At 32.0% G+C, this 24,551-nt stretch overlaps 4 protein-coding genes across 4 annotated transcripts; all 4 read right to left on the minus strand.

Annotated features, from left to right (window-relative positions):
• Positions 1–2,505: 2,505 nt before the first annotated feature.
• On the minus strand, positions 2,506–3,924 carry LOC105338226 (uncharacterized). Its single transcript, XM_011443242.4, has 2 exons — positions 3,416–3,924; positions 2,506–3,012 (listed from the first exon to the last, which is right to left on the minus strand). The coding sequence occupies exons 1-2, from the start codon at positions 3,813–3,815 to the stop codon at positions 2,618–2,620; spliced, it is 795 nt and encodes a 264-aa protein (XP_011441544.3). The 5' UTR covers positions 3,816–3,924; the 3' UTR covers positions 2,506–2,617.
• Positions 3,925–9,149: 5,225 nt separating this feature from the next.
• LOC117691361 (hemagglutinin/amebocyte aggregation factor-like) lies at positions 9,150–12,727 on the minus strand. Its single transcript, XM_066070814.1, has 5 exons — positions 12,360–12,727; positions 11,846–12,075; positions 10,097–10,231; positions 9,848–9,971; positions 9,150–9,272 (listed from the first exon to the last, which is right to left on the minus strand). Exons 1-5 carry the CDS (start codon positions 12,383–12,385, stop codon positions 9,227–9,229), a joined length of 561 nt encoding a protein of 186 aa, XP_065926886.1. The 5' UTR covers positions 12,386–12,727; the 3' UTR covers positions 9,150–9,226.
• Positions 12,728–13,382: 655 nt separating this feature from the next.
• Positions 13,383–15,231, minus strand: LOC136271859 (hemagglutinin/amebocyte aggregation factor-like). The gene is made up of 6 exons (XM_066072409.1): positions 15,220–15,231; positions 15,117–15,124; positions 14,334–14,659; positions 13,843–13,977; positions 13,586–13,709; positions 13,383–13,493 (listed from the first exon to the last, which is right to left on the minus strand). Exons 1-6 carry the CDS (start codon positions 15,229–15,231, stop codon positions 13,445–13,447), a joined length of 654 nt encoding a protein of 217 aa, XP_065928481.1. The 3' UTR covers positions 13,383–13,444.
• Positions 15,232–16,105: 874 nt separating this feature from the next.
• Positions 16,106–24,497, minus strand: LOC109620576 (uncharacterized). The gene is made up of 10 exons (XM_066072410.1): positions 24,368–24,497; positions 23,865–24,097; positions 23,261–23,395; positions 22,761–22,884; positions 21,870–21,910; positions 17,564–17,570; positions 17,057–17,289; positions 16,568–16,702; positions 16,311–16,434; positions 16,106–16,218 (listed from the first exon to the last, which is right to left on the minus strand). The coding sequence occupies exons 2-10, from the start codon at positions 24,085–24,087 to the stop codon at positions 16,170–16,172; spliced, it is 1,071 nt and encodes a 356-aa protein (XP_065928482.1). The 5' UTR covers positions 24,088–24,097; positions 24,368–24,497; the 3' UTR covers positions 16,106–16,169.
• Positions 24,498–24,551: the final 54 nt, after the last annotated feature.

The raw sequence follows: 24,551 nt of genomic DNA on the forward strand, positions 1-24,551 counted from the left end.
CATAAAGACAAAAATCGTCATTCTTTATAAAGTTAGTTCATATCTCCAAAATAGGTTTTCCAGCAAGTGATGTTGAATGGTTAATGAATCTTACAGGAGTTACAAAAGGGCTATATAGTTTTATAAAGGGTGTGGAGTATATAATTGATCTTCCAACTATATTTTTTGTCTTAATTTAGAAGACAAATGTGTTTCTACGGTTTCAAGTATATGGAAATACCTAGATAATTTGGAAATCCCCAATATGGAATCACTTTGAAAAAATGATGAGGAAAAAAATCAAATGTTTTTAGCTACAAAAGTAGGTTTTAATATCTATGCATACAATAAAATAGTAAAACGATGATTATTTGTTTTTGATAAGGACATTGGCCCACATTTAATCATAAATCATGGATTTCTTTACTGCTGAAAATTGTTTTTTTACAAAATATTTTCGGAAAACCAGTGAAAAATTCAAAATGATTTAGCGTATGCAAAACGATGTAAATAACAACTATTGCACAGATTCATTATCTTAGGATTTCTCTTTTTATTTACTGCGTCAAAATCCATCATTGCTTTATTTGATACCAATATCGTGTATGGTTTGACTTGCTTGGTTATTTACGTAGATAGCAATACATTTAAAGGAAGTGAACATGAAAAAATTAATTGTTGCTTAATTTATTTTAAAAGCCTTTTGAAACTTAAAAATGAGGTCTGTTACCTTTTTGTTTATTTCTATCAAGAGATTTTATCAATTTAACACTCTCAGTGAAAGGTTTATGGAGGTAATCCATTATTCCCCAGCATGCATCTGTTCTCTGACGTAGATAAGCCACATTGCTGCTGGTGACTGGGTCAATGTTGGAACTAGGCCAGTGTTTATGTTCAGAGTTGATAAAAGTTACAAGAAAAAATATGCCTTGATGTGAAGAAAAATGTTGTGTACTGTCATGAGAAGACAAGGATTTAGTACATTTCTATAAATGAACCTCAGATAACTATATATGATTTGTGCAAAAAATGAATAGATAAATTAATTTGTGAAATATGAGACCATAGCATTCCAGATGTTTGTACGGAGATGTGGCAGTCAGTGTTTACATAAATAAAATGCTGTTTGTAGATTTCAATTTAAATAAATATAAAAATGTAATTTCATTTTCTTTGTGGGGTTTCTTACCGTTACTTTTTATTTAAATGCCCTGGAAAATTTTCCGATTTGTTTTTATCTTAATTCTTGATGATATATGTACGCCGGTTCTGTTTATGCTGTCAGAAGAATAACAGGACTAAGACACTTTTTAAAAGTCAGGATGCTGAGCAATGCACCTTGTGTGCTCATTTATGTAGCACACATAATGTTTAAACTCATAAACAAGAAATTCCCGAGTGCAAGAAAAAATAGGTCACAATAACACTGATCCACGGACATTCCATTCTAGTTACATGTCACATTAACTGCTGGTGGGAATGCATCATTCTGAGATCCAAAATCTTCCTCCATAAACACTGTTTAAAAATCACAACTCTTTACATCCAATTCACATTTTGATGATGGCATTTTATCTCTGTTACTAAACGTGTGTAAAAATGCAATGTGTCTCACTGGCGTCAGCATCAGTGCTGCCCTCTCTTAGATGCTTAGAGATAACCCAGCAGGGAGGTAATGAATCAAACAATATGGCAGCGCTCATGGATTGCAAGAATTAGTTATTCTAAGTGGCATATCTTCTTACTGAGGAAAGTTCTGTCTAAACGGTTTTCAGATATCATTATACACATCAAACAGACAAATTTGAGCCCTTGATAATTTTTTCATGTTCACTTCCTTTAAGATGCACCCTAGAAAATGCATTATCGGTAAAACAAAATCACAAACAAAAGTTCATTCTCACAACCAAGTTTCAAGCATATTTTCAAATCTATAATGTCTGAATACATGTCAATTTTACATATATGATACTTTATCTAAAGTAACTGATCAATTAATCATCGGTACAAAGATATAACTTCTTATTCTTAAACTAAAAAATCCATCAACATACACTTAATATGATTATATAGTTATATTTAACTTAAGTTAGCATTTGATCAAGACCATAGAACGTTTTAAGGATTAATTATTGGGTTTTATGATTTGTTTGTAAAATAATTCCTTGTAAAATACCGGTATTCCAGCATTAAAGCAATCAAGTGTCTTTTTATTTCGCATGATAAAAAGTTTTCTTCATTATCTTCCATTATATGTAATCGGGGTTAATAGAAGTTTCAAAATTATACTTCATTTGTTTATTTACAAAACCATCGTATAATTGCTTTAATCAACATCAGTCGTTATATAATATTCCATTTACAACGTAGCTACGCACTTATTTATTTAGTTTAAAGAAAAATACAAATGATTTACACAGTGTCCTGTAACAAATCTTACAATTACATTGTATTTAAATACGTACTGCAGTATATTCAAAGATATTTATTCACCTTGTAAGATGTTCCGGTAATATTTTCAATTACTAACTATTTGTAATTCTTTATTCAATAAAGGATTTCTGACTTTAATAGATTAAATGATACATAAATAACACAGTGCCTTTAATGGAAGCACAATATATCACTGTTACAACCGTCAGTTTCTCCAGCCTTTGAAACTTGACCATGCATATCCATGGATGTAGTTCCCAGTCACAGATCGGACATTGACAGTATCCCCAGCTTCCAACACAACAGGAACTGTATTTGCACAGTTTTCATACCCAGGGTTCCCTTCGTTGTTACAGTTGCCAAGACCTTTTCGTGTTCCGTTGACGATAAGTTCTGTATCTAGAATTTTACGAGCTGCGACCAAGGTTGTCCAAGTAAATATATAAAGACCCTTGGAGGGTGCTGTAAAGACCCCACTTTGAGCACTGTAGGAACCGTGGGTATCGTACATTACAGTATCGAATACAATGTTCACAGGGGTATTTCTATCATATAGGAGCGTCTTTGAAGTGACTGCATTGAAAGCGATAGCTTCTTTTCCTACAATGTCATTCAAAATAACAATGAAAGAATCAATTCTATGTATAAAAACCCTGATATATAAATATCAAACAAGTATATTATTAGCAACAGTATTTGCAACAGTATTAGGGTTAGGAAAGCTCTAAAGGCATTGAATGTATTATTAATTGAAGTATTAAAATAGATTAGGAAGTGACAAAAAAGCTTTATATCTAAGAAACCTTGACGGTGAGTAGAACTTGTTGACTAAATATTAATTGACTTGTGGATTTGCGACTAGAAATTTTGAGAAACGAGGAAGATGTGGTAAAAAATAATAATTATTGTGTATACATACGGAACATAGATAATCATTATGATATCAGATAATTTTTTCAATTTAACATATTTACAAAGAATCGATATTACAGATATAACTTACCATGACTTGCAGTTTTACACGTTGATGTCAAATTCTTAAGATCTTTCTGCAAGTTTACTAACTGTTTTGCGAGAACATCATCGCCTAAGGTTGAGTTCCTAAACTTCTCTAGCTCGTGTATCTTAGATTCCATCTGCCCCATTCCTTTTCTCATTTCAATAACGTCATTAAGGACAGAATACAATTGTTTGGTGAGCGACAATCTTATGAGTGCCTCCTGGTTCAGCTGCTGTTTCAAGTTATTCATTTCTTGTTGAATCGAGGGATGTAAACTCTTTGGGGATACTGCGATGGGTTTGTTTTCAAGTTTTGAGTTATTGGCGGTCAAGAGGGACGCTACATTAGTCGTAGATACACTGATCCCATTATAAACCAATGCTAGATTAATAGCATAGATCATCGTGTAAAGGATTATCCTCCCCCAGTTAATTCCCAAATAAATAGATTAAATCACACTGGTTGGTGTTCTATATTGCGATGTATTCTGAATGAATGTGTGTAATGGGGACATCATACAAATTGACCTCTTATTTAAGCTGTGACGAAAGCTACAGATGTACTTCTATTAAGTGGCAATTAGCAAAGTACGTGCTACTGCGACCATTTAAACAGGACACTTTTATTAATTATTTTCAGATACATATTTATTTAAGATAAAGTATGAAGTAGAACTCTCGAGAGATTAAAGATCGAGACTGCTACTTGATGCACAGGGGCATCGTATCCGCTCTACACTCTATGACATATATATATATATATACAATTTTTAATATACTTTCAGCAACTTTTTTTGAAGGCAAACATTTTAATTTTATCATAAAGAATCGAGTTCGTTACAGTGTATGCATTTGTAACGGAAATTGTATGATCATTGCCACAGTATGAAGTAATGGAGGACACATTGATTTGTACATTACTCTAGTACAAAGTTCAACTCATCATTTTTCTCTTGGAGATTAATTATTGCAAACCATTATGGATTTTTGTTGTTACATTGTATTGAATTAAAACTAAAATTCTGCAGCAGACAGCGGTTTTAATGAGACAAAAACGCTTTTTACCTAGTTTATTAGGAACATTTCAATGTGAACGTGTGTTTTGACAACATTTGCAACATTGTGTGGGAGGATTTGCGAAACTTTTGTCAATTAAGTTGTTTTTTGACATTGTTTACAAATCGTATCCTACTTTCGATTCTTCCCTTGTGTAATATATATATATATATATATATATATATATATATATATATATATATATATATATATATATATATATATATATATATATATATATATATAAACGAATAAGTCCTTGGTATAGGTAACGATATAGAAAAAGGTTTTCAGTAGACGATAACACAATAATCCATTTCTCTCAAATTTTCTCAAATTTAATCCAGAGCGCTTTCGCCTGATCGGCTCTTCAGTGGATTTCAAATTCACAATTTGAAATCCACTGAAGAGCCGATCAGGCGAAAGCGCTCTGGATTAAATTTGAGAGAAATGGATTATTGTGTTATCGTCTACTGAAAACCTTTATATATATATATATATATATATATATATATATATATATATATATATATATATATATATATATATATATATATATATGTGTGTGTGTGTGTGTGTGTGTGTGTGTGTGTGTGTGTGTGTGTGTCATAGAGTGTAGAGCGGATACGATGCTCCTGTGCTTGATACAAATTGCGCAATGGAGAACTGCTTGATTTCTTAAAATCTCAAGAAAAGAATTTATAAGCAATAGCGTTACAAAAAGTGTCGAAAAATGGGGAAAATATAATACCGTGATCAGTTCAAGCAGCAGTGCTTTTCTGTGGTATTATGAATAGGTTTCGTTCAACAAAACGCTTTGTCTAATCAATGAAACGCTTCGAGACTTTAATCATGGAGAGAACGATAACTTCTTTTGTTTGTTTTCATGTTTAAACTAATGAAAACGTAAAAGTCATAGATATAATAAATTGTATGAGTATTTCATATGCATTTTCACAATCATTAAATTTTCAAAAACAAATGAAATTGGGCGGCAATCGGTTTTTAGAACGCAGTTCGCAATTGAATAATTTAGAATTCATATTTGGGGCCCGAAATTTTCAGGGGCATCTACTAGTGGTATTTCACTACCACTGTGAACATATGGTGATGCAGCTATCTCTAGTTTTTAAGAATCGGGCTTATATGCAATTCAAAATTAAGATTCATATTTGGGGCTCGAAATTTTAGGGGCATCTACTGGTGGTATACCACTGCCACCATAAAAATTTGGTGAGGTTGTCTTATCTACTTTTTGAAATTTTAGCCTTTTTGCAATCGAATAGTGAACTGCGTTCTATCACTTTTTGAGATTCGGGCTTATTTGCAATTGATAAGTGAGCTGCGTTCTAGAATTTATTTAGAATTTATATTTGGGGCCTGAAATTTTCCAGGTCATCTACTTGTGGTTTACCTCTACCACTGTAAAAATGTGGTTATGTGGTTGTCATTAAGTTAATAGACTCGGTTCCCACTCGTTTAACACTATGTGAAATTGAAAAGTGAACAGTGTTCTAGAACGCAGTTTTCAATTTAAAATTTAGAATTCATATGAGGCCTGAAATCTTCAGGGTCATTTAATAGTTGTTGACCACTTCTATCATAAATATACAAGTATGGTGAAGTGGTGATCTCAAGTTTTTGAGATATGAGGCCATTAAAACTATTAATTATTTTGGGATTTTAAACATCGGGCTCGGAAACATCGAGGGCCCCTACCCTTGACCCTGAAAGTTTATAAACTGTTGATCTTACTGAAAATACACATACGCTAATACTGAATATTTTTCTCAACTTTTATCAACTTTTTTAAAAAATTTTGCAGATTTTGTTTTCTGCTTAAACATTTTTGTACTTCACTATTCAAAGTTTAACTTTTATATTTAAGTCAATGCAATCTTGCATGTGTTGTGTTGGTATTATCTCACTTAATCTAAAGATAGCCACATGACATGCAATGCAAAAATATATTGAAAAATGCTTAATAACAATAAAAGACATCGTATCTCAACATTTTTATCATTGACATATTAATTTTGGAAAAATAATATCAATATAATTCAATTAATGTTTTTGTAATTCATCATCCAAATTTTTGTTTAATTGAATAAAAAATGGGAAGGGATTTGAAAACTAATATAGGAATTTCGAGGAGTTTTACTAGTAAGAGTGTAAAAAGCACAGGATGAACCACTGTCATTCAGTCAACTAAATGTTTACTGAAAGCTCTGGAAAGGTGACTGAATGACACAGCTATGCCATTCAGTTACCTTTCAGTTACCGCTCAGTCACATTTCAGTTAACTAAATGGCAGAGGTTCATCCTGTGAAGACGCAGTTCCAGAAATATTTTAAAAGAGTAGTGAGGGGTGATGGGAAATTTAGATGTATGAAGTACATGTTCGCTTGCAGGGTTTTTCGGAAGGGAGTGGGATTCGGGGCTTCATAGAAACTCCAGCTTGTTTAGGAGGTCCAGGCACCGAAGCATTCAGGGGCTCCTAATTTTTTTTTAGATTTGATTAAGTACAAACGAAACCATGAAATAAGCATCGGCATTGGTGTTCCCGTGCTTTTTGAAAACCGACATTACAACCAAAAGATGCACAAACATATTTACAGCAAACCCCTATTGATGTAAAATGTGTATATATATATATATATATATATATATATATATATATATATATATATATATATATATATATATATATATTTTCCCTTTCTCTCCCTCTCTTCTGTTTATTTTTTTAAAGGTAGGGTTTTTTCCCAAAAGGACGTGGATGGGGGTGGACGTGTAGCACCCCCTTCTAAATCAGCATCTCTAAAAACCATTTAAATATGAAATATGATACATTATGATAAACTAGGATTGTTAATCATAGCATGGACTAATCCCATTTGTTGATAACACGAAACAACCCAACCCCCCAAAAAAAACAACTGACGTAAAAATGTAAATGATATCTTCAGTTTTACAATATGGAAAAGTCTTACACCCAACATAATTAAATGTTTTTCATCTCATTTTTTATATCAGTCCCTAAAGCGAGCAAACCCGCAAAAAAACAAAAGAAAATTGGGAATTATATTCCCCCAGTCATGTTTTGACGTGAACCCCCCCCCCCCCCCCCTTGTTAAACTTGTTAAGAAAACATCGATCAGTCGAAGTCCACTGTTTTAAACCCCATTCTAATGGATAGTGTTTTATAAATGGAGACTCGAACCTCAATAACTAGAGATGACCACTTCATCATATTTTCATAGTCGTAATGGTATAACATTAGTAGATGACCCTAAAAGTTTCAGGTCTAAAATTTGAATTCTAAATTTTGAATTGTGAACTGCGTTCCAGAACACAGTTCGCTTTTCCATTGCATATAAGCCCGATTCTTAAAAACTAGAGATAGCTGCGTCACCATATTTTCACATTAAGCCTGATTCTCAAAAAGTTGAAATGATTACTTCCTTATATTTTCAAGGTGCTAATGGCATACCACCAGTTGATGACCCTGACAATTTTGGTCCCCAAATATGAATTCTAAATTTTAAATTGCGAACCGCGTTCTAGAACGCAGTTCACTATTCAATTGCATATAAGCCCGATTCTTAAAAATTAGAGATAGCTGCATCACCAAATTTTCATGGTGACAGGGGTATACCACCAGTAGATGCCCCTGAAAATTTCGAGCCCCAAATATGAATTCTAAATTTTGAATTACGAACTGTTCACTATTCAATAGCATATAAGCCCAATTCTCAAAACTAGAGATAACTGCATCACCATATTTTCACAGTGGTAGTGAAATACCACTAGTAGATGCCCCTGAAAATATTGGCCCCCAAATATGAATTCTAAACTTTGAATTGCAAACTGCGTTCTAGAACGGAGTTCACTATTCGATTGCAAAAAAGGCCAAAATTTCAAAAAGTAGAAAAGACCACCTCACTAAATTTTCATGGTGGCAGTGGTATACCACCAGTAGATGCCCCTGAAAATTTCGAGTCCCAGATGTGAATTCTAAATTTTGAATTGCGAACTGCGTTCTAGATAGAACGCAGATCACTATTCAATTGCATATAAGCCCGATTCTTAAAAACTTGAGATAGCTGCGTCACCATATTTTCACAGTAATTGTGAAATACCACTAGTAGATGCACCTGAACATTTCGGGCCCCATATATGAATTCTAAATTTTGAATTGCGAACCGCGTTCTAGAACGCAGTTCACTATTCAATTGCGAACTGCAAACTGCGTTCTAAAAACCGATTGCCAAATTCAACAAATATGGTAATTTTGTAATATTAATTACGTAATGAGTACGCAATACTCAGCCTGCTATTAAACAAAGCAAGCTTTAATGTGCATGTGATATAATTATGCGTTTTACTTTATAAATTCAATTTCCAGTTAAATTATATTTTTCATTTTCAATTTATCATTCTAATTATATTATTAAAATCATTAAAGTATATCTTGCGTGTCTGATGATGGCGGATTTCACATCTTTAGATCTTCTTTTTAAAAATTGTAATTGTTGTATCTTTGTGTTTATAAACATGACATATTTCTTGGAATCCGCCCGATTGGTCTAGGGATTTATATAAAATGTAAAATGCTTTCGCCAACAACGACAAGCATTTTATGTAACATTTGGCTTTGGTAAACTAAAAACCACGCACGCTTTTTAATATTAATAACATTTATTGCAACAACAAGAATGCTGTTTAACAAAGCAAAGAATTCCAACTTCGTTGCGGTTTAACGTTTTGCAACTTGACAAATCTCGAACTTGAATCTTCTATCCCTGTTGAAGTAATGAATATGAACCTTAGAAAAATAATCTTTTATCTTTTTATTCATATAATTTCGTGACGCCTAAATATTGATAAATAAACATCAATTGACTAAAATAATATTTTAGATTTGTTAAATCAAAATACCTCCCAAGTTTACAGAAAAGGGAAAGACCTCAAAACCTCCTACTTTTGATAACTGTTCACTATTTTCATTAAACAACTTGTGATAAATTTATTTTCAATTTAAAATGCAGTTCGAGTGTTAAACATACACCAATCATAAAAAAAATCATCTTCAATGTGAATGCACATAATACGCAGGTAACGTTTACTGCGTGCAATTCATATATAGAAAATTTGTGGGAGCGCATGTATAAGTCTATGTAACTAAACCGCATTACATTTTCGACACGTTCCGGATCATAAGATATAGCTTATCTGCTTATTATTCTAATTTTAAAAAATCACCTGACAGTTCAAAAACATATGATTATATTATGTATAGGAAGCGATTGTTTTGGTGTCACATTTTTCGTAAACTGACATTTCATATCTATTTTGATAATTTACCTCTGTTACTTACTCAGTATAGTTGTTGTGAATGCTAAACACACCTCTGATGACATAACCATCTGGAGCAAAGTAATTAAAGGTTTCATCCCAGGTGTTAACCCAATCGGTCCATTTGCAGTTTTTATGGTGATATCCTTGTAATATATTACCAAATTTACTAATTTTGGTATTTCTTACAAAAATTAACAGTGTAACAGTATAAGTTGCTTTAATTTAAATCGGCATTGAAAAGAGAATAGGATAGGATATATATTTTCACCTGATCTAGGGGTGCAACATCTAAATTTGTATCTTCTGTCTTCTGTGTAATTGTCATGAACACTGAAAACGCCATGTAAATATCCTCCGGTTGGACAAGTATAAAGAACCAAGGCATCAAAATTATTGACGTATCCTGAAACCAAAAACAAAAGCGTGTACAAATATGACGAATCTCTCTATTAGTATTTTGGTACACTTTTGTTAGAAATGTATTTCCATACTTTCTGAGAGTTACTCCCCTTAGATTGATTTTGCAGCGTGTGTGTGTGGGGGGGGGGGGGGGCATAGTTTTTATCACAGAGGCCTTTGTAATTTAAGATAATGTAACTCTTTTGATTGACGTGAAAAAACGACAATAACAAACCGCGAACCATCTCAAAAATCCATTAAACGAAATACAAATTCAAAGCAGAGCAACACGGACCTCCAAATAGATAGACGTTGGATCAGGTGCCTAGGAGGAGTGAGCATCCTCTGCTGACCGATCACACCCGCCGTGTGCTCTTTGTCGTAATCGGGAAAACAAATTCGGAAAAGCGCGTAGACGATTAGGTGATTAATTATGGTCTAACAATTAGTATGAAAAACGTCAGTCAGCATGCAACATTGTGGAAGATTGTATTTGCTGACAAGGTCGTTGTATTGACCATAGAACTTACGAAAAACATGACTTCAAACGAGACTGTTGATATTCCTGTTTTTATCAACTTGTTTGCCAGTAGCTTGCTTCTTCTTAGAAACTGTTCATACGAAGAGCATGCCCTTGCGTATCGAATCAACTGAGAGACAAAAACACCATATGCAGGTGATGAAGGTATATCGCTACACAAGTAAGGAAAGTTGACTAGAGAAAGTACAGTTTTGTTGTTAGGTTACCATCAATGTCTATGTCCAGCAAAATATCCAAATATGAAACAGATGACGCAGACTCTGTGGTATCTTTTATTTTAAGTTCACTGGGATACATGTATATCAAGTCGACGTAAGTTTGGAAATAACAATTGTTAATTGACAATACGTCGTCGATATACCTAAATGTTGAGTTGTATCAACTCTTCACTTTGCTATCGTTTCTAGTTTTTGTCCTTCTGTCTCGTCAAAGAGAGGCAATAGCAAATACATGTTTACCTAATATACACCAATTAACTCTTAAACAAACCTTATAATACCGAAAGACACCCCAATGAAACCCAATATGAGAGTTTACAATAGCTGTACCCTAAAAACAAATTGCTTTTATATAGCTTTTAACAGTCACTTTAAACATCTGTTCACCTTGTACGAAATACGGATGCCTGTTAATTACATATATATTCTGGAATATTTTTTGAGGTTATTAAACGTTGAAAAGAACAGAATATTGCTACAACATCAATGACTTACAAAGCACAAAATATATGACATATATATGACAACAGTCACTTTAAACATCTGTTCACCTTGTACGAAATACGGATGCCTGTTAATTACATATATATTCTGGAATATTTTTTGAGGTTATTAAACGTTGAAAAGAACAGAATATTGCTACAACATCAATGACTTACAAAGCACAAAATATATGACATATATATGACAACAGTCACTTTAAACATCTGTTCACCTTGTACGAAATACGGATGCCTGTTAATTACATATATATTCTGGAATATTTTTTGAGGTTATTAAACGTTGAAAAGAACAGAATATTGCTACAACATCAATGACTTACAAAGCACAAAATATATGACATAGTTTGCTACAATACCAGACCAACTACAGGATATGGGTCCAGAGACAGAAAGAACTTGTCTACAGTTGAAGTCAAATCGTCGGTCTTCGTAATAGTTATGGTGTGTTGATACAACCTGGTAGATGGCGGCTCTCTCCGAAGAGCATTGAAAGTTGAGCGGCTGATCCCAGTTATTTTTCCATCCTGCTTCTATTTCCAACATCATAGATACAAGCGCCATCATCAACAACATCATTTTTGTTCTTCTACAATTTTTTTTGAGAGAAGAATTTTTAATAGATAGAATTCTTTTTAATATACTACTTATTAGATGTAAAGATCAATGATAATATTAAATATATCATACTGATTATTTTATGCACTTGAAAATACTTACATAATTATAAAATATGTTTACTCGTTTGGTTGAAAGTCAGAAAATAACATACCATATGATACGTTTTTAATAAATTAATCAATGAAGCTTTAAATATTATTCGAGTTGCAAGGTACATGCACATATAAAAAGATTAGTTTTAAATCAAATTACCTCCACTGCTGTAAAAAGACAAACATCAGAAAAAGCACAAGTTTTTGCTGTCACTGCGAAGAGATATTGAAATATTGGTGTTCCCCAAATATATATACTTATTCTTATCAGACACGAGACCGTCGAAGTAGGCTGCAATATAATTTGCAGTCACTGCGTGGTTGCAACATGTTGCTTACAAGTAGCACTACAAGAATACAAATGACCAAAGCCGACTGAGAGTTATGACAAGAATTGAATTATTATGCTTAATTTTACACAAAACTCAATAATGTAACAGGTTCTTTACCTAGCAAAAAAAAGTAAAGTACCTATATTCGAAATTTATCACATTTCTAACACCGGGTTTCAACTGATGAGTCGACACAACATAACAAATTGATTGTTTTCAATACATGCTGTTGCATGGATATCATTAACACTGTTGACAGTTATACCGGGTATTTACTTTTAATGTGTTACTGTTAAGTCAAAGTTTGTTAAATTTATAACAATCAATTGTTAATTCTAATCCAATATGGAAGTTTGATAGATTTTCTGTAAACGGCAATGTTTCAATATTTTTGGTTATTGTTTTCGGGTTTTTATGGGTGTATGATAATCGTATTTTTGCAAACATTCCAAAATCGTAAAACTTTATTAGCTTTAATTCAGTGCAACTTTTGAATTTCAAACTAGAGTGTTTAAAAGAATAATGTATATCATTCGACCGGATGAAAATTATACTTCATTCCAAAACCCCTATTTGGTAAATTAGAATATATTCTGTTTGCTTTAATAGCCATACACAATCGTTCATTAAAAGGGCTTTGCTATCAATTCAGGTAAAAGGCAATGTTATGTTTAATTTGCCATTTATCCATCTTCACAGACATTCAAGTTAATAACAATTAGCTCATCGGAAAAGTTTTGAAACACGTATTGAAAACTATATTTTTTTGTTTTGGGGGGTGGGTATAAAACTATTTAAAACTATTTAGAAATACATGTTGTATGTGCAAATGAGTAACAAAAACATTAGCTATTTTAACATTTATTGCAATGACAATAAAACAAATAGAAAAAAAACCAAGCTATTCCATGGATCACTTTATTCTTGCGACTTTACAAATTTCGAATCTGAATATTCTGTCCCTGTAAAGATAAAAACAGGGAGCCTCATTACATGCCTTCACTTTGTATTAACATAAATTTTCATGATTTATGCTTTCTTTGAAAGTACTTACTCCTTCTTGTTGTTGTGGATGCTATTCACACCTTTGATGACGTAAGCAGTTGGAGCAAAATAATTTAAGGTCTTATCATATTTGTTCTCCCACCCGGTCCATTTACAGTTTTTGTGGTAAAATCCTTAAAATAAACACATATTAGATTTTAGACTCTGCTCAATATAAAATATCAAAATGAAAAAAAAGAAAAGAAAATACAATAGCATTTTGTACATGTCATATTTCATTTTTAGATAAAATGGAGAGGTAATCACCTGATCGAGGAGTGCAACATCTGAATTTGTATCTTCTATCTTCTTTTTTATTGTTATGGATACTATGGACGCCATTTAGATAGCCTCCATTCGAACAAGTGTGAAGCACATTGGCATCGTACTCATTGACATAACCTATAAAGTAATATGACAAGCTTTTTATGCGATTGAATGTTTTTGCCAACCAAAACAAAAAATAACTAACACCAAAGGTGCCACACCTTTTAAAATAATTTTGATTTATGTAGAACTGAATTTTCCTAAGCACTGTTATTATTGTTAACGTTGAATTGTATTCTTCGGTAAACAAAACCAATCGCTAAATTGTAAATATGTATCCGCTCGTTATTTCTTTCCCTATCTATCTTTAAAACAATGATTTTCATAAATATTACAATCGTCGTTTAAAATTGTTCAGAATGTCGTATTCATTTCAAGTAGCAGTGAAGAGATTAAAACCAATCAAATTGTATGACAACAAAAGTCCGTACCAGACCATTTACAGTTGATAGATCCTGAGACAGATGGAACTTGTCTACAGTTGAAATCAAATCGTCGGTCTTCGTAAAAGTTATGGAGTGTTGATACAACCTGGTAGATTGCGGGCCTCTCTGATGAGCTTTGGAAATTAAGCGGCTGATTCCAGTTGTTTTTGTCCAAGTAGCGAAGTGGACAATGCACTTGCTTGTCACCGCTGCGACCCGAGTTCGATCCTCGTGAGCGACAGTGGTTGTATGTGATAGCGTATCGCGGTCGCCCGCTTGGACACGTAGGTTTTCTCCGGGTACTCCGGCTTCTTCCCACACCAATGGCCCCCTCGCGCTAACATCCGTGCCAATGAAAGATATTTATATAAGTTGTAGAACTTGCTTATCAATCGTTGTAAAATAAATAAAGTTCAGTTTACAGTTTAGTTGTTTTTCCATCCTGCTTCTATTTCCGACATCATAGATACAAGCACCATCATAAACAACATCATTTTTGTTCTTCTACAATTATTTTTGAGAGAAGAATTTTTTTATAAATACAATTCTTTTTAAAATGCTACTAATTCAATGTAGAGATCAATGATAAAATTAAAGATATCCTACCGTATATTTTATGCACTTGAAAACACTTACATAATCATAAAATATTTTTACTCGTTTGGTTGGAAGTCAGAAAATAACACACCATATGGTGTGTTTTTACTAAATTAATCAATGAAGCTTTAAATATTATTTAAGTTGCAAGGTACATGCACTTATAAAAAGATTAGTTTTAAATCAAATTACCTCCATTGCTGTAAAAAGACCAACACCAGAAAACGCTCAAGTTTTTGTTTTCACTGCTAAGAGATATTGAAAGATTGGTGTTCCCCAAATATATATACTTCACCTTATCAGACATGAGACCGTTAAAGTAGGCTGCAATATAATTTGCACTCACTGCGTGCTTGCAACATGTTGCTTACAAGTAGCACTACAAGTATACAAATGACCAAAGTGATTTTAAGTTAAGACAGGAATTGAATTATTATGCTTAATTTTACACAATACTCAATAATGTAACATGATGTTTACCTAACAAAATAAAAGTACCTATAGTCGAAATTTATCACATTTCTAACATTGGGTTTCAACAGATGAGTCGACACAATATACCAAACTGATGGTTTTCAATACATGCTGTTGCATGGATATTATTTACACTGTTGACAGTTATATTTACTTTTAATGTGTTATTGTTAAGTCAAAGTGAGTTAAATTTATATCAATCAATTGTTATTCTAATCCTATATGGAATTTTAATAGATTTTCTGTTAACGGCAATGTTTCAATATTGTTTTCGGGTTTTTATGGGTGTATGATAGTTGTATTTTTGCAAACATTCCCAAATCGTAAAACTTTTATCAGCTTTAATTCAGTGCAACTTTTGAATTTCAAACTAAAATGTTTAATAAAATAATGTTTATCATTCGACCGGATGGAAATTATACTTTATATATATTCTATAAACCCATATCTGGTAAATAGAATATATTCTGTTTGCTTTAATAGCCATACACAATCGTTCATTAAAAGGGCTTTGCTATCCATTCAGGTAAAAGGCAATGTTATGTTTAATTTGCCATTCATCCATCTTCACAGACATTTAAGTTAATAACAATCAGCTAATCGGAAAAGTTTTGAAACACGTATTAAAAACTATTTTGGGGGGGGGGGAGTACAAAACTATTTAAAACTATTTAGAAATATTTGCAAATGAGTAACAAAAACATTAGTTATTTTAACATTTATTGCAATGACAATAATACAAATAGAAAAAAAACCAAGCTATTCCATGGATCACTTTATTCTTGCGACTTTACAGATTTCGAATCTGAATATTCTGTCCCTGTAAAGATAAAATTAGAGAGCCTCATTACATGCCTTCACTTTGTATTAACATAAATTTTCATGATTTATGCTTTCTTTGAAAGTACTTACTCCTTCTTGTTGTTGTGGATGCTATTCACACCTCTGATGACGTAAGCAGTGGGAGCAAAATAATTTAAGGTCTTATCATATTTGTTCTCCCACCCGGTCCATTTACAGTTTTTGTGGTAAAATCCTTAAAATAAACACATATTAGATTTTAGACTCTGCTCAATATAAAATATCAAAATGAAAAAAAGAAGAAGAAAATATAATAGCATTTTGTACATGTCATATTTCATTTTTAGATAAAATGGAGAGGTAATCACCTGATCGAGGAGTGCAACATCTGAATTTGTATCTTCTATCTTCTTTTTTATTGTTATGGATACTATGGACGCCATTTAGATAGCCTCCATTCGAACAAGTGTGAAGCACATTGGCATCGTACTCATTGACATAACCTATAAAGTAATATGACAAGCTTTTTATGCAATTGAATGTTTTCGCCAACAAAAAAAAAAACCAACACCAAAGGTGCCACACCTTTTAAAATAATTTTGATTTATGTAGAACTGAATTTTCCTAAGCACTGTTATTATTGTTAACGTTGAATTGTATTCTTCGGTAAACAAAATCAATCGCTAAATTGTAAATATGTATCCGCTCGTTTTTTCTTTCCCTCTCTATCTTCAATACATAAAGATTTTCAAAAATATTACAATCTTCGTTTAATATTGTTCAGAATGTCCTATTCAATTCAAGTAGCAGTGAAGAGATTAAAACCAATCAAATTATATGACAACAAAAGTCCGTACCAGACCATTTACAGTTGATAGATCCTGAGACAGATGGAACTTGTCTGCAGGCGAAGTCAAATCGCCGGTCTTCCTTTGAGTTACTATGTTCCGATACAATGTGATAAATAGACGACTTGTCTGATGAGCACTGGAAGTTGAGGGGCTTGTCGTAGGCGTTTTTCCATGCTGCTTCTATTTTCAGAATCATGAACACAAAAAGCACAAGCCTGAAAGCTCTCATCGTGGTATTGCTTTGAAGAAAAAAAAAACACGTACATTTTACTTAAGGCAACGTCAAAGTTGGTTTACTCACGGGTAATAAAAGAATTTGATTAAGTGAAATAAAAATAAAATTACCTAAATCAACTTTTAAGTTCATCATACAAACTTTTCTTTCAAACATTTACTCTTTACGTAAATTCATATTTATATTTTGATAGCATATGAATTTATAAAATCTTTACATAGTCATTAAAAAATACTTTTGAGTACCAAACAGTTTTGGTGTGATTCTATACAACTTACTTTTTGTCTGAAGTTTATCAGTAAATGAAGTTGCTGCTTTATGAATAATTCAGGTCTCACCTTCGACTTATATATATTTTCCAGAAAGGTGCGCTCCTCTATCTGATTTTTAAATAATTAATCGTTTTATTAAATAGGTCATATTCGCTAACCAAATTCTGTTTTTTATATGCTGGGGTTTACGTACGTGATCATTTGGTGTTTTGACAATTCCATTTTACTTTTAGAAAACTATCTTGAAAAGTATTGTTGTCGCTGTATACCTCTCATAAAATTATGTTAATTTTACTGTTTACATGTACTAGAATCGTCTTGAGCCGTAATGTATTGTACCTTGAACATATCTGTGGTTTTTTGGGAGATGGTGATAATAATCTGTTGACATTGCATTATGTCACCGTGTGCAAATCGGCGTCAAAACAGGACACAGGCTACGCATGGATTGATTGTTATTTTTACTGCGATGGTAGAGAGTGAAGATATGATCTATTCTTTGTAGTGTATCTTTTGAATTTCTTAGATTAAGATTTGGTCACATAAGAAAGTATACAAAAATTATCACATTTAACCCAAATGTACAAAAACGTACATTTTGGATAAATGATTTATTACCGCAATATCATAAATTTTTAACTGATTTAGCATCCCATTATTATTTGTTAAAATGAAGTTACAAAGCAGAATCTGAATCTTCTGGTTGGCTGCATTCAATAGCCAATCGCCGAAATATGACTTACTATCAATAAATTCTGGAAAGGATATTTCTTTGTTATATCTTTACATTTTGCAGTGTCTTTGTCTATGATAACAATACAAATCGATTTGGTAATGTATGGTACAATTTATTTCATTAATGTATTTTTTTATATATCAAATCGTACAATTGATGAAAATATATACCCCCCCCCCCTTATAGATTTAAGTAATAAGAAATAAAACTTTGAATATAACTAGTATGGGGTGATCAAATACTAGTATATCATAAAGCCATTTGGGCTATATTGAATTTGATCACCCCGACCGTAATTTATCACATCATAATACCGGTAGTCAAAGAATGATTCCTCACTCCTTAAATTAATTAATTGTCGTCTACTGATGCTGTGTTTACTATTGTCATCTACAAACACGTGTATATATAAAAATCTGTAGCTTCGAAGTATTCGTTAGATTGATTTTAAAATAATTTGTTATATTTTCTAAATAACCAATCTATCTGTTGATTCTTCTTCCTAAGTAGCAGTTTTATAACGATTTTTTTCTTTAATTTAGTAAGAAGGGGTGTTTTAAGTGTCCTTAACAATATTACAGTACTATGAAACATCGTATGATTTGATTACAGCATTACTTTTGTCTAAATCATTCTCATTGTATATACTTGAAATAATTTGGATCATGTAACCTAATTTAAAAAAAAATAAATAAAAAAAATAAATTTGAAACCAATGCCCTCTGCACGTTATTATAAGTTTGTGCAAAGATTACACATTATGGCTGGCAGTTTCAATAATCTTTAGTCTGTGGCACGGTAAATAAATATTGTGTCAGATCTGATATTTTCTTAAAATTTATCCACTTGCACTTAAATAAAAAAGAATACGATAACTAGTTTTTGTCATTCATAAACCGTTCCGAAAATTGTGAAGAGCCTTTAAATTAAACTTTTAATCAACAAACTTAAGTTAAATTGTAAGTCAAATCAAATGAATTAAACTAAATTGAATTACATTATTTCAACACATCATAATTTTGGCGTTATGGATATAATAAACTAGGCAGTAATTTATTGACATTTATTAATTAGTAATTAGTTTTATTACTTAGTTAATAAGAAAATACTCTTGAGTATCTTTGATGAATAGATAATTAAATAGTTATTCAGCATTTGAGAGAGAGAGAGAGAGAGAGAGAGAGAGAGATATCTATAAATCTAAATGTATTTCAACGCCAACTTCCACATCGTGACATATTTTCGGTTCGCTTCATTTCATTAATGGACCCGCTCCTTTTAAAATAGTTACATCGTATATTCAGTTCTCGACATCAGACTATATTTTCGAATTCATTGCCCTATAAATAAAAACCACATTAATAAACATTATGCATAACCCATACAAATAAAAACAGGATCTCGAAAGCAAAACTAAACGTAAACAGTTAAATGATTAACTACTTACAAATCAGTATCCACATAGCACACCTTTCTTGAAGATATATATATAAGTAGAAGGTAAGATCTAATTTTTCATTGAGCAGTTACTTCATTTACTGGAAAACTTCAGACAAAATAAGTTGTATAGATTCCAAACACAACTGTTTGTTAGATAAAACAATTTTATTTTTCGACTAGGTAATGTTCAATAAAATGCATACGCTATTAAATTATTCATGCTGTCCAATAAATCTAAATAAAGAGTAATCGTTGGGAAAAGAGTTGCAGAGATGAACTCTATAATTAATTTCAGCACTAATTTTAGTACACTGAATCAAGTTCTTTTTTACTCGTGTGCAAACCAACTTTGACGATACTTAAAACTTAAATGTACGTGGGTTTTTTTCTCTCCATTGCAAAACTACGATGAAAGCTTTCAATCTGGCACTTTTTGTGTTCATGGTTTTGAAAATAGAAACAGCATGGAAAAAACGGCTGGGACAAGCCGCTCAACTTCCAATGGTCTTCAGAAAGGTCGTCTATTTATCATATTGTATCGGAACATAGTAACTCAAAGGAAGACCGGCGATTTAACTTCAACTGCAGAAAAGTTCCATTTGACTTAGGTCTTATCTCCTGAAGTTGGTCTGGTACGGACTTTTGTCTTTATACAATTTGAGTCGCTTGATTTCCTTAAGTGCAACATGAATGTTGATATACACATACAAAATACAAATTCAAAAAACATTCTAAACAAAAATTGTAATATTTATGGAAAATACTATGATTAAAAGAACGAGGGGTGTAAAATAAAGGATGAATACATGCTAACAGTGTACCAATTAATTTTCACACAGCTGAACCTTTAAAGAAATTACAGTGATTGGAAAAATTCAGTTACACATAAATCAATAGGTCATGTCAATGTTTATGATGCCAATGTCTTTCAAACTTGTTCAAACAGAGGATATCTAAGTAGCGTCCATAGTATTCATAACAATAAAACGAAGATAGATTTAAGATACAACTTCATGCAAATGTTGCACCCCTCAATTAGGTAATATAATGTCCTCCATTTTAAATAATAAATGTCTATATACCGGTGTCTTTTCATTTTTGTTCATTTTAATATTTTTATCAGAAAATTTGAATAAGTAAAGTTTGAAGTAAGAACACTGTGCCGGATAATTATACCAGTTCTAAGGTGGCATTTTTGCACCCGACTAAACGGCATATATCGAAAAATTCAAATATGCCATATGGAAGACCATTGCTTAAAGAGTAAACAACCACCTTTGTTATCATTGTATCTCACCTGTCAGGTAAGATATTTACTTTTCAAAAATAAATTCCTATAGGAAAATAATTTTCCCATAGGAAAAAACAATATTCCTGTAGGAAATTTGAAATTTCAATACAAAAACCCCTTAAAATGAATTACATTTTTAAAAATTGGTAACTAATTTAAGTAAGTGGGAAAGAGCAGAAAATGTGTAACCTTACTGACGTGGACAACATCGAAAATCTATATCCTCTTCTATTTTAGTTGGATTTGGATACTTGCGAACAATTAAAAACCAGATCAGTGGGAAGATCTCAAGACATTACGAAATATACATAGGACAAACCATTCAACAGAATGATAAAAACACAATAGAACAAAAAGGTCATGTCATCATTTTTAAAAACAAAGGTCAAATGTATTACAGTATGCACAAAGATATGACAAAATCAAGTCCACTAAGCTATCAGTCAAGTGTTTATCAATCTGAAGAAACCAACGTCGTTTACATAATTATTCTCACGGATCATCATCTCATGATCATGTATGAAACTACGAAAGAAGGAACAGTGAAAGAAGCAAAGACACCTATTAAGGTGTATCAATTAAAAAAATAACATTTTCATTTTTTGCATGCTCCTATTTTACCTTTTTTCAAGAGAACAATAAATATTTTAATTCTCACTTCTTCCTAACCACATTCGTGCTTTCTTTTTAAAAAAATGGCAGCAACAATTTACAGTCTATTTGACTTTTGTTAGACTTTAAATGAGATATAAGGATACACAACACTTGCATTTTTCAATTTTTGCTTTTATTTCGTCAACAATAATACACCAATCCATATATTTCAAGCATCATTCTGTTTTAACCTTTGACAACTTGACAAATCTCGAATTTGAATCTTCTGTCCCTGTGAAAAGAATAATATCATTAAACAGAAGGCAAACGTAATTTAACGGATGATTACGAATGTTCAGCTAAAATATTAGAACTGAGATATTTGCACTTATTGAGAAATTTTCTATTCCATTAATATATAAATAGTGCCTGTTTTAGAGAGTAACAATTGAAATAGACGCAACAGACGCGAAGCAGAGGCTGAAAATGCTTTTCGAGGGATGTCAATTTCAATTGTTATTCTCATAAACATATTTCTAAATACAGCAATTCCTTTATTAATCAAATATTGAAAGTACCGACTGTTTCTCAAAAAACAAGAACTGCATGATATTGTTTTTTGTAAAAAGGAATAGTACGATCATTTTACCTTGAAAAATGAAAGTTATTCTGTTATTTCCTAAGATATTTCTCTTTAAAAAAAAAATAAACTCTCAAAGTAGTACATGTGTACGAGATCTAGATGATTTTTGTCATCAGCAAGTTCCTAGTTCGAATGATTATTATGATTCATATGCATCTTGCGAGTCGTTTCAACTTTCACAATATAATATGTATGCCACGTGGAATATACAATTTAGTCAATACTATAGACTACGTCTGTCCCAGGTTACTGCTTCCTTCACTTTTTAACGCATTTTAACGAAAACACACGTATCATCAAATAAGTAGAATTGAAATCGATTGAAGGTAAAAAAAAATAATCCAAGATTACAAGACTTGGTTTTTTGGTCTAAAATTATTGATATTGCTGTATTTCTCGTTTACTTAAAATATTTGATCCTTTAACACTGATCAAAAAATGTCATATTTATTCATTTATTTATTACATTTTTCTTTCATTTCTTCATCTCAATACTTACTCATAATAGTTGTGGTGAATGCTTAGTACACCTCTGATAACGTAATTACGGGGGACAAAGTAATTGAAAGTTTCATCCCAGTTGTTAAGCCATTGGGTCCATTGGCAGTGTCTATGATGATGTGCTTGAAATAAATTTATATCAAATTTATACATTTCACCTGTAACAACTACAGTTGAACTTCGATATCTCGAACACCGATATATCGAACACCGATATCTCGAACACCGATATCTCGAACACAATAGATATGTCGACGTGATTTTTAAGTTCCAGCCACTTATTCTTTAAGTATTTTACCCTCGATATCTCGAATACTCGAATATCTCGAAGTTTTTAAACAGAATCCTACCTAGTTCGAGATAACGAAGTTTGACTGTATTAGATTTTTTCATAATGAACAATGTAATAGTATATTTGATTTTGGTGTTTTTTTTTTATTACATGATTTTTTATATTTTCAGTTCAGCGTTGAGCATTAAGGTAGAAATAAAAGTTACCCGATCTTGGAGTGCAACATCTAAATTTGTATCTTCTGTCTTCCTTGGAGTTGTCATGAACACCGAAAACGCCATTTAAATAACCACCGTTGGGGCAGGTATGAAAGGCCATGGCATCATAGCTATTGACATAACCTGTTTAAAATGAGGTGGGTATCATTTACAATGTTTTAATGATTGTAGATGAAATAGCAATAACACTCTATAATTAAAAATTCTTCCTTTATGTTAGATAATAAGGTGGAATAACACATCATCACAAAATGGCTGACCTCTGATCGAAACGACATTTCGTTTTATTAAAGAATTTTATTGACGATAACATGTCACGTACTCCATAGCAGAGCGGATAAAATGTCGGCCTTTTGATCCGTACATACCGAGTTCGAATCCCGAAGGGGCTTTTGTTGTTACTTACTGAATTGAATTTTTTAGATATTCATTTTTTATCCCCAAACTCGAAATTTTTCGCTTATTTGACATACGTACAGTTTATTTATGATTAAATCTTTCATAATTAAATAATTCAATGTTAATTTGACGATTTTTTCCAGGTGTGTTGTCCCACCTTAAACAAAACTGATAATGAAGATTGCTACAATACCAGACCAACTGCATGAGACCGAGCCTGAGACAGACCGAACTTTTCTGCAGTTAAAATCAAAAAGCCTGTCTTCGTAATAGTTATGGTGTGTTGACACAAACTGGTAAATTGAGGAGGCGTCTGAAGAGCATCGAAAGTTGAGTTGGCTATCCCATCCATTTTTCCACCCAGCTTCTATTTCAGAAATCAGCAACGCAAATGTAATCAGAACAAAAACGTTCATCTTGGTTTTCCTGTGAATGAAAAAAAAACCCAAAACTACATTGCATTTTTTTAAAAAAACAAATAAAAGTAATGTTCTTACAAAAAGTTTCATTCAGAAACAGTTTAAAAAATCTTACTTTAATTTATCAAATTAGAAAATTAGATTATATATATTTAAATTTACAAAAATGTGTAATTTTTACTTGAAAAATGGAGTTTTGTTATTTACAACAAGAAGACCAATAAAAAATTGCTTATTAGTTTCATGTGTATATACCAAATAAACAAAAGCAGTTTACCGAAATGAAAATCCCTAACTATGAACGTGAGTCCTCAAAATTAATGCATAGCTCGGCATCTGGACAACTGTTGCTGTTTCAGCTGGATGAAACGTCACGCGATCTTAACATTAACACACATATGTGTTTTATTTGGTTGGTTCTGACATGTTACAAATGCACCTATTGCCTTTATGGTCATATT

Source organism: Magallana gigas, chromosome 9 (assembly GCF_963853765.1).
Source record: "Magallana gigas chromosome 9, xbMagGiga1.1, whole genome shotgun sequence".
In the NCBI taxonomy this organism is placed as follows: domain Eukaryota; kingdom Metazoa; phylum Mollusca; class Bivalvia; order Ostreida; family Ostreidae; genus Magallana; species Magallana gigas.

Bases quoted from the DNA above. Each gene is read 5' to 3' on its own strand.
- LOC136271859 (XM_066072409.1), bottom strand. The intron at 13,978-14,333 runs GTACGGACTTTT...ATTACTTTATAG, and splicing joins TATCAACTGTAAATGGTCTG to GTTATGTCAATGAGTACGAT. The intron at 13,710-13,842 runs GTGATTACCTCT...GTTTATTTTAAG, and splicing joins ATGTTGCACTCCTCGATCAG to GATTTTACCACAAAAACTGT.
- LOC105338226 (XM_011443242.4), bottom strand. From the start codon at position 3,815: ATGATCTATGCTATTAATCTAGCATTGGTTTATAATGGGATCAGTGTA. The intron at 3,013-3,415 runs GTAAGTTATATC...ATGACATTGTAG, and splicing joins GTGTAAAACTGCAAGTCATG to GAAAAGAAGCTATCGCTTTC.
- LOC109620576 (XM_066072410.1), bottom strand. From the start codon at position 24,087: ATGAACGTTTTTGTTCTGATTACATTTGCGTTGCTGATTTCTGAAATA. The intron at 23,396-23,864 runs GTATTGTAGCAA...CATTTTAAACAG, and splicing joins GGTCTCATGCAGTTGGTCTG to GTTATGTCAATAGCTATGAT. The intron at 16,435-16,567 runs GTGATTACCTCT...GTTTATTTTAAG, and splicing joins ATGTTGCACTCCTCGATCAG to GATTTTACCACAAAAACTGT.
- LOC117691361 (XM_066070814.1), bottom strand. From the start codon at position 12,385: ATGTTTGTCTTTTTACAGCAGTGGAG. The intron at 12,076-12,359 runs GTAATTTGATTT...AAAAAATTGTAG, and splicing joins GTCTTTTTACAGCAGTGGAG to AAGAACAAAAATGATGTTGT. The intron at 9,273-9,847 runs GTAAGTAACAGA...TTACTTCAACAG, and splicing joins ATTCACAACAACTATACTGA to GGATAGAAGATTCAAGTTCG.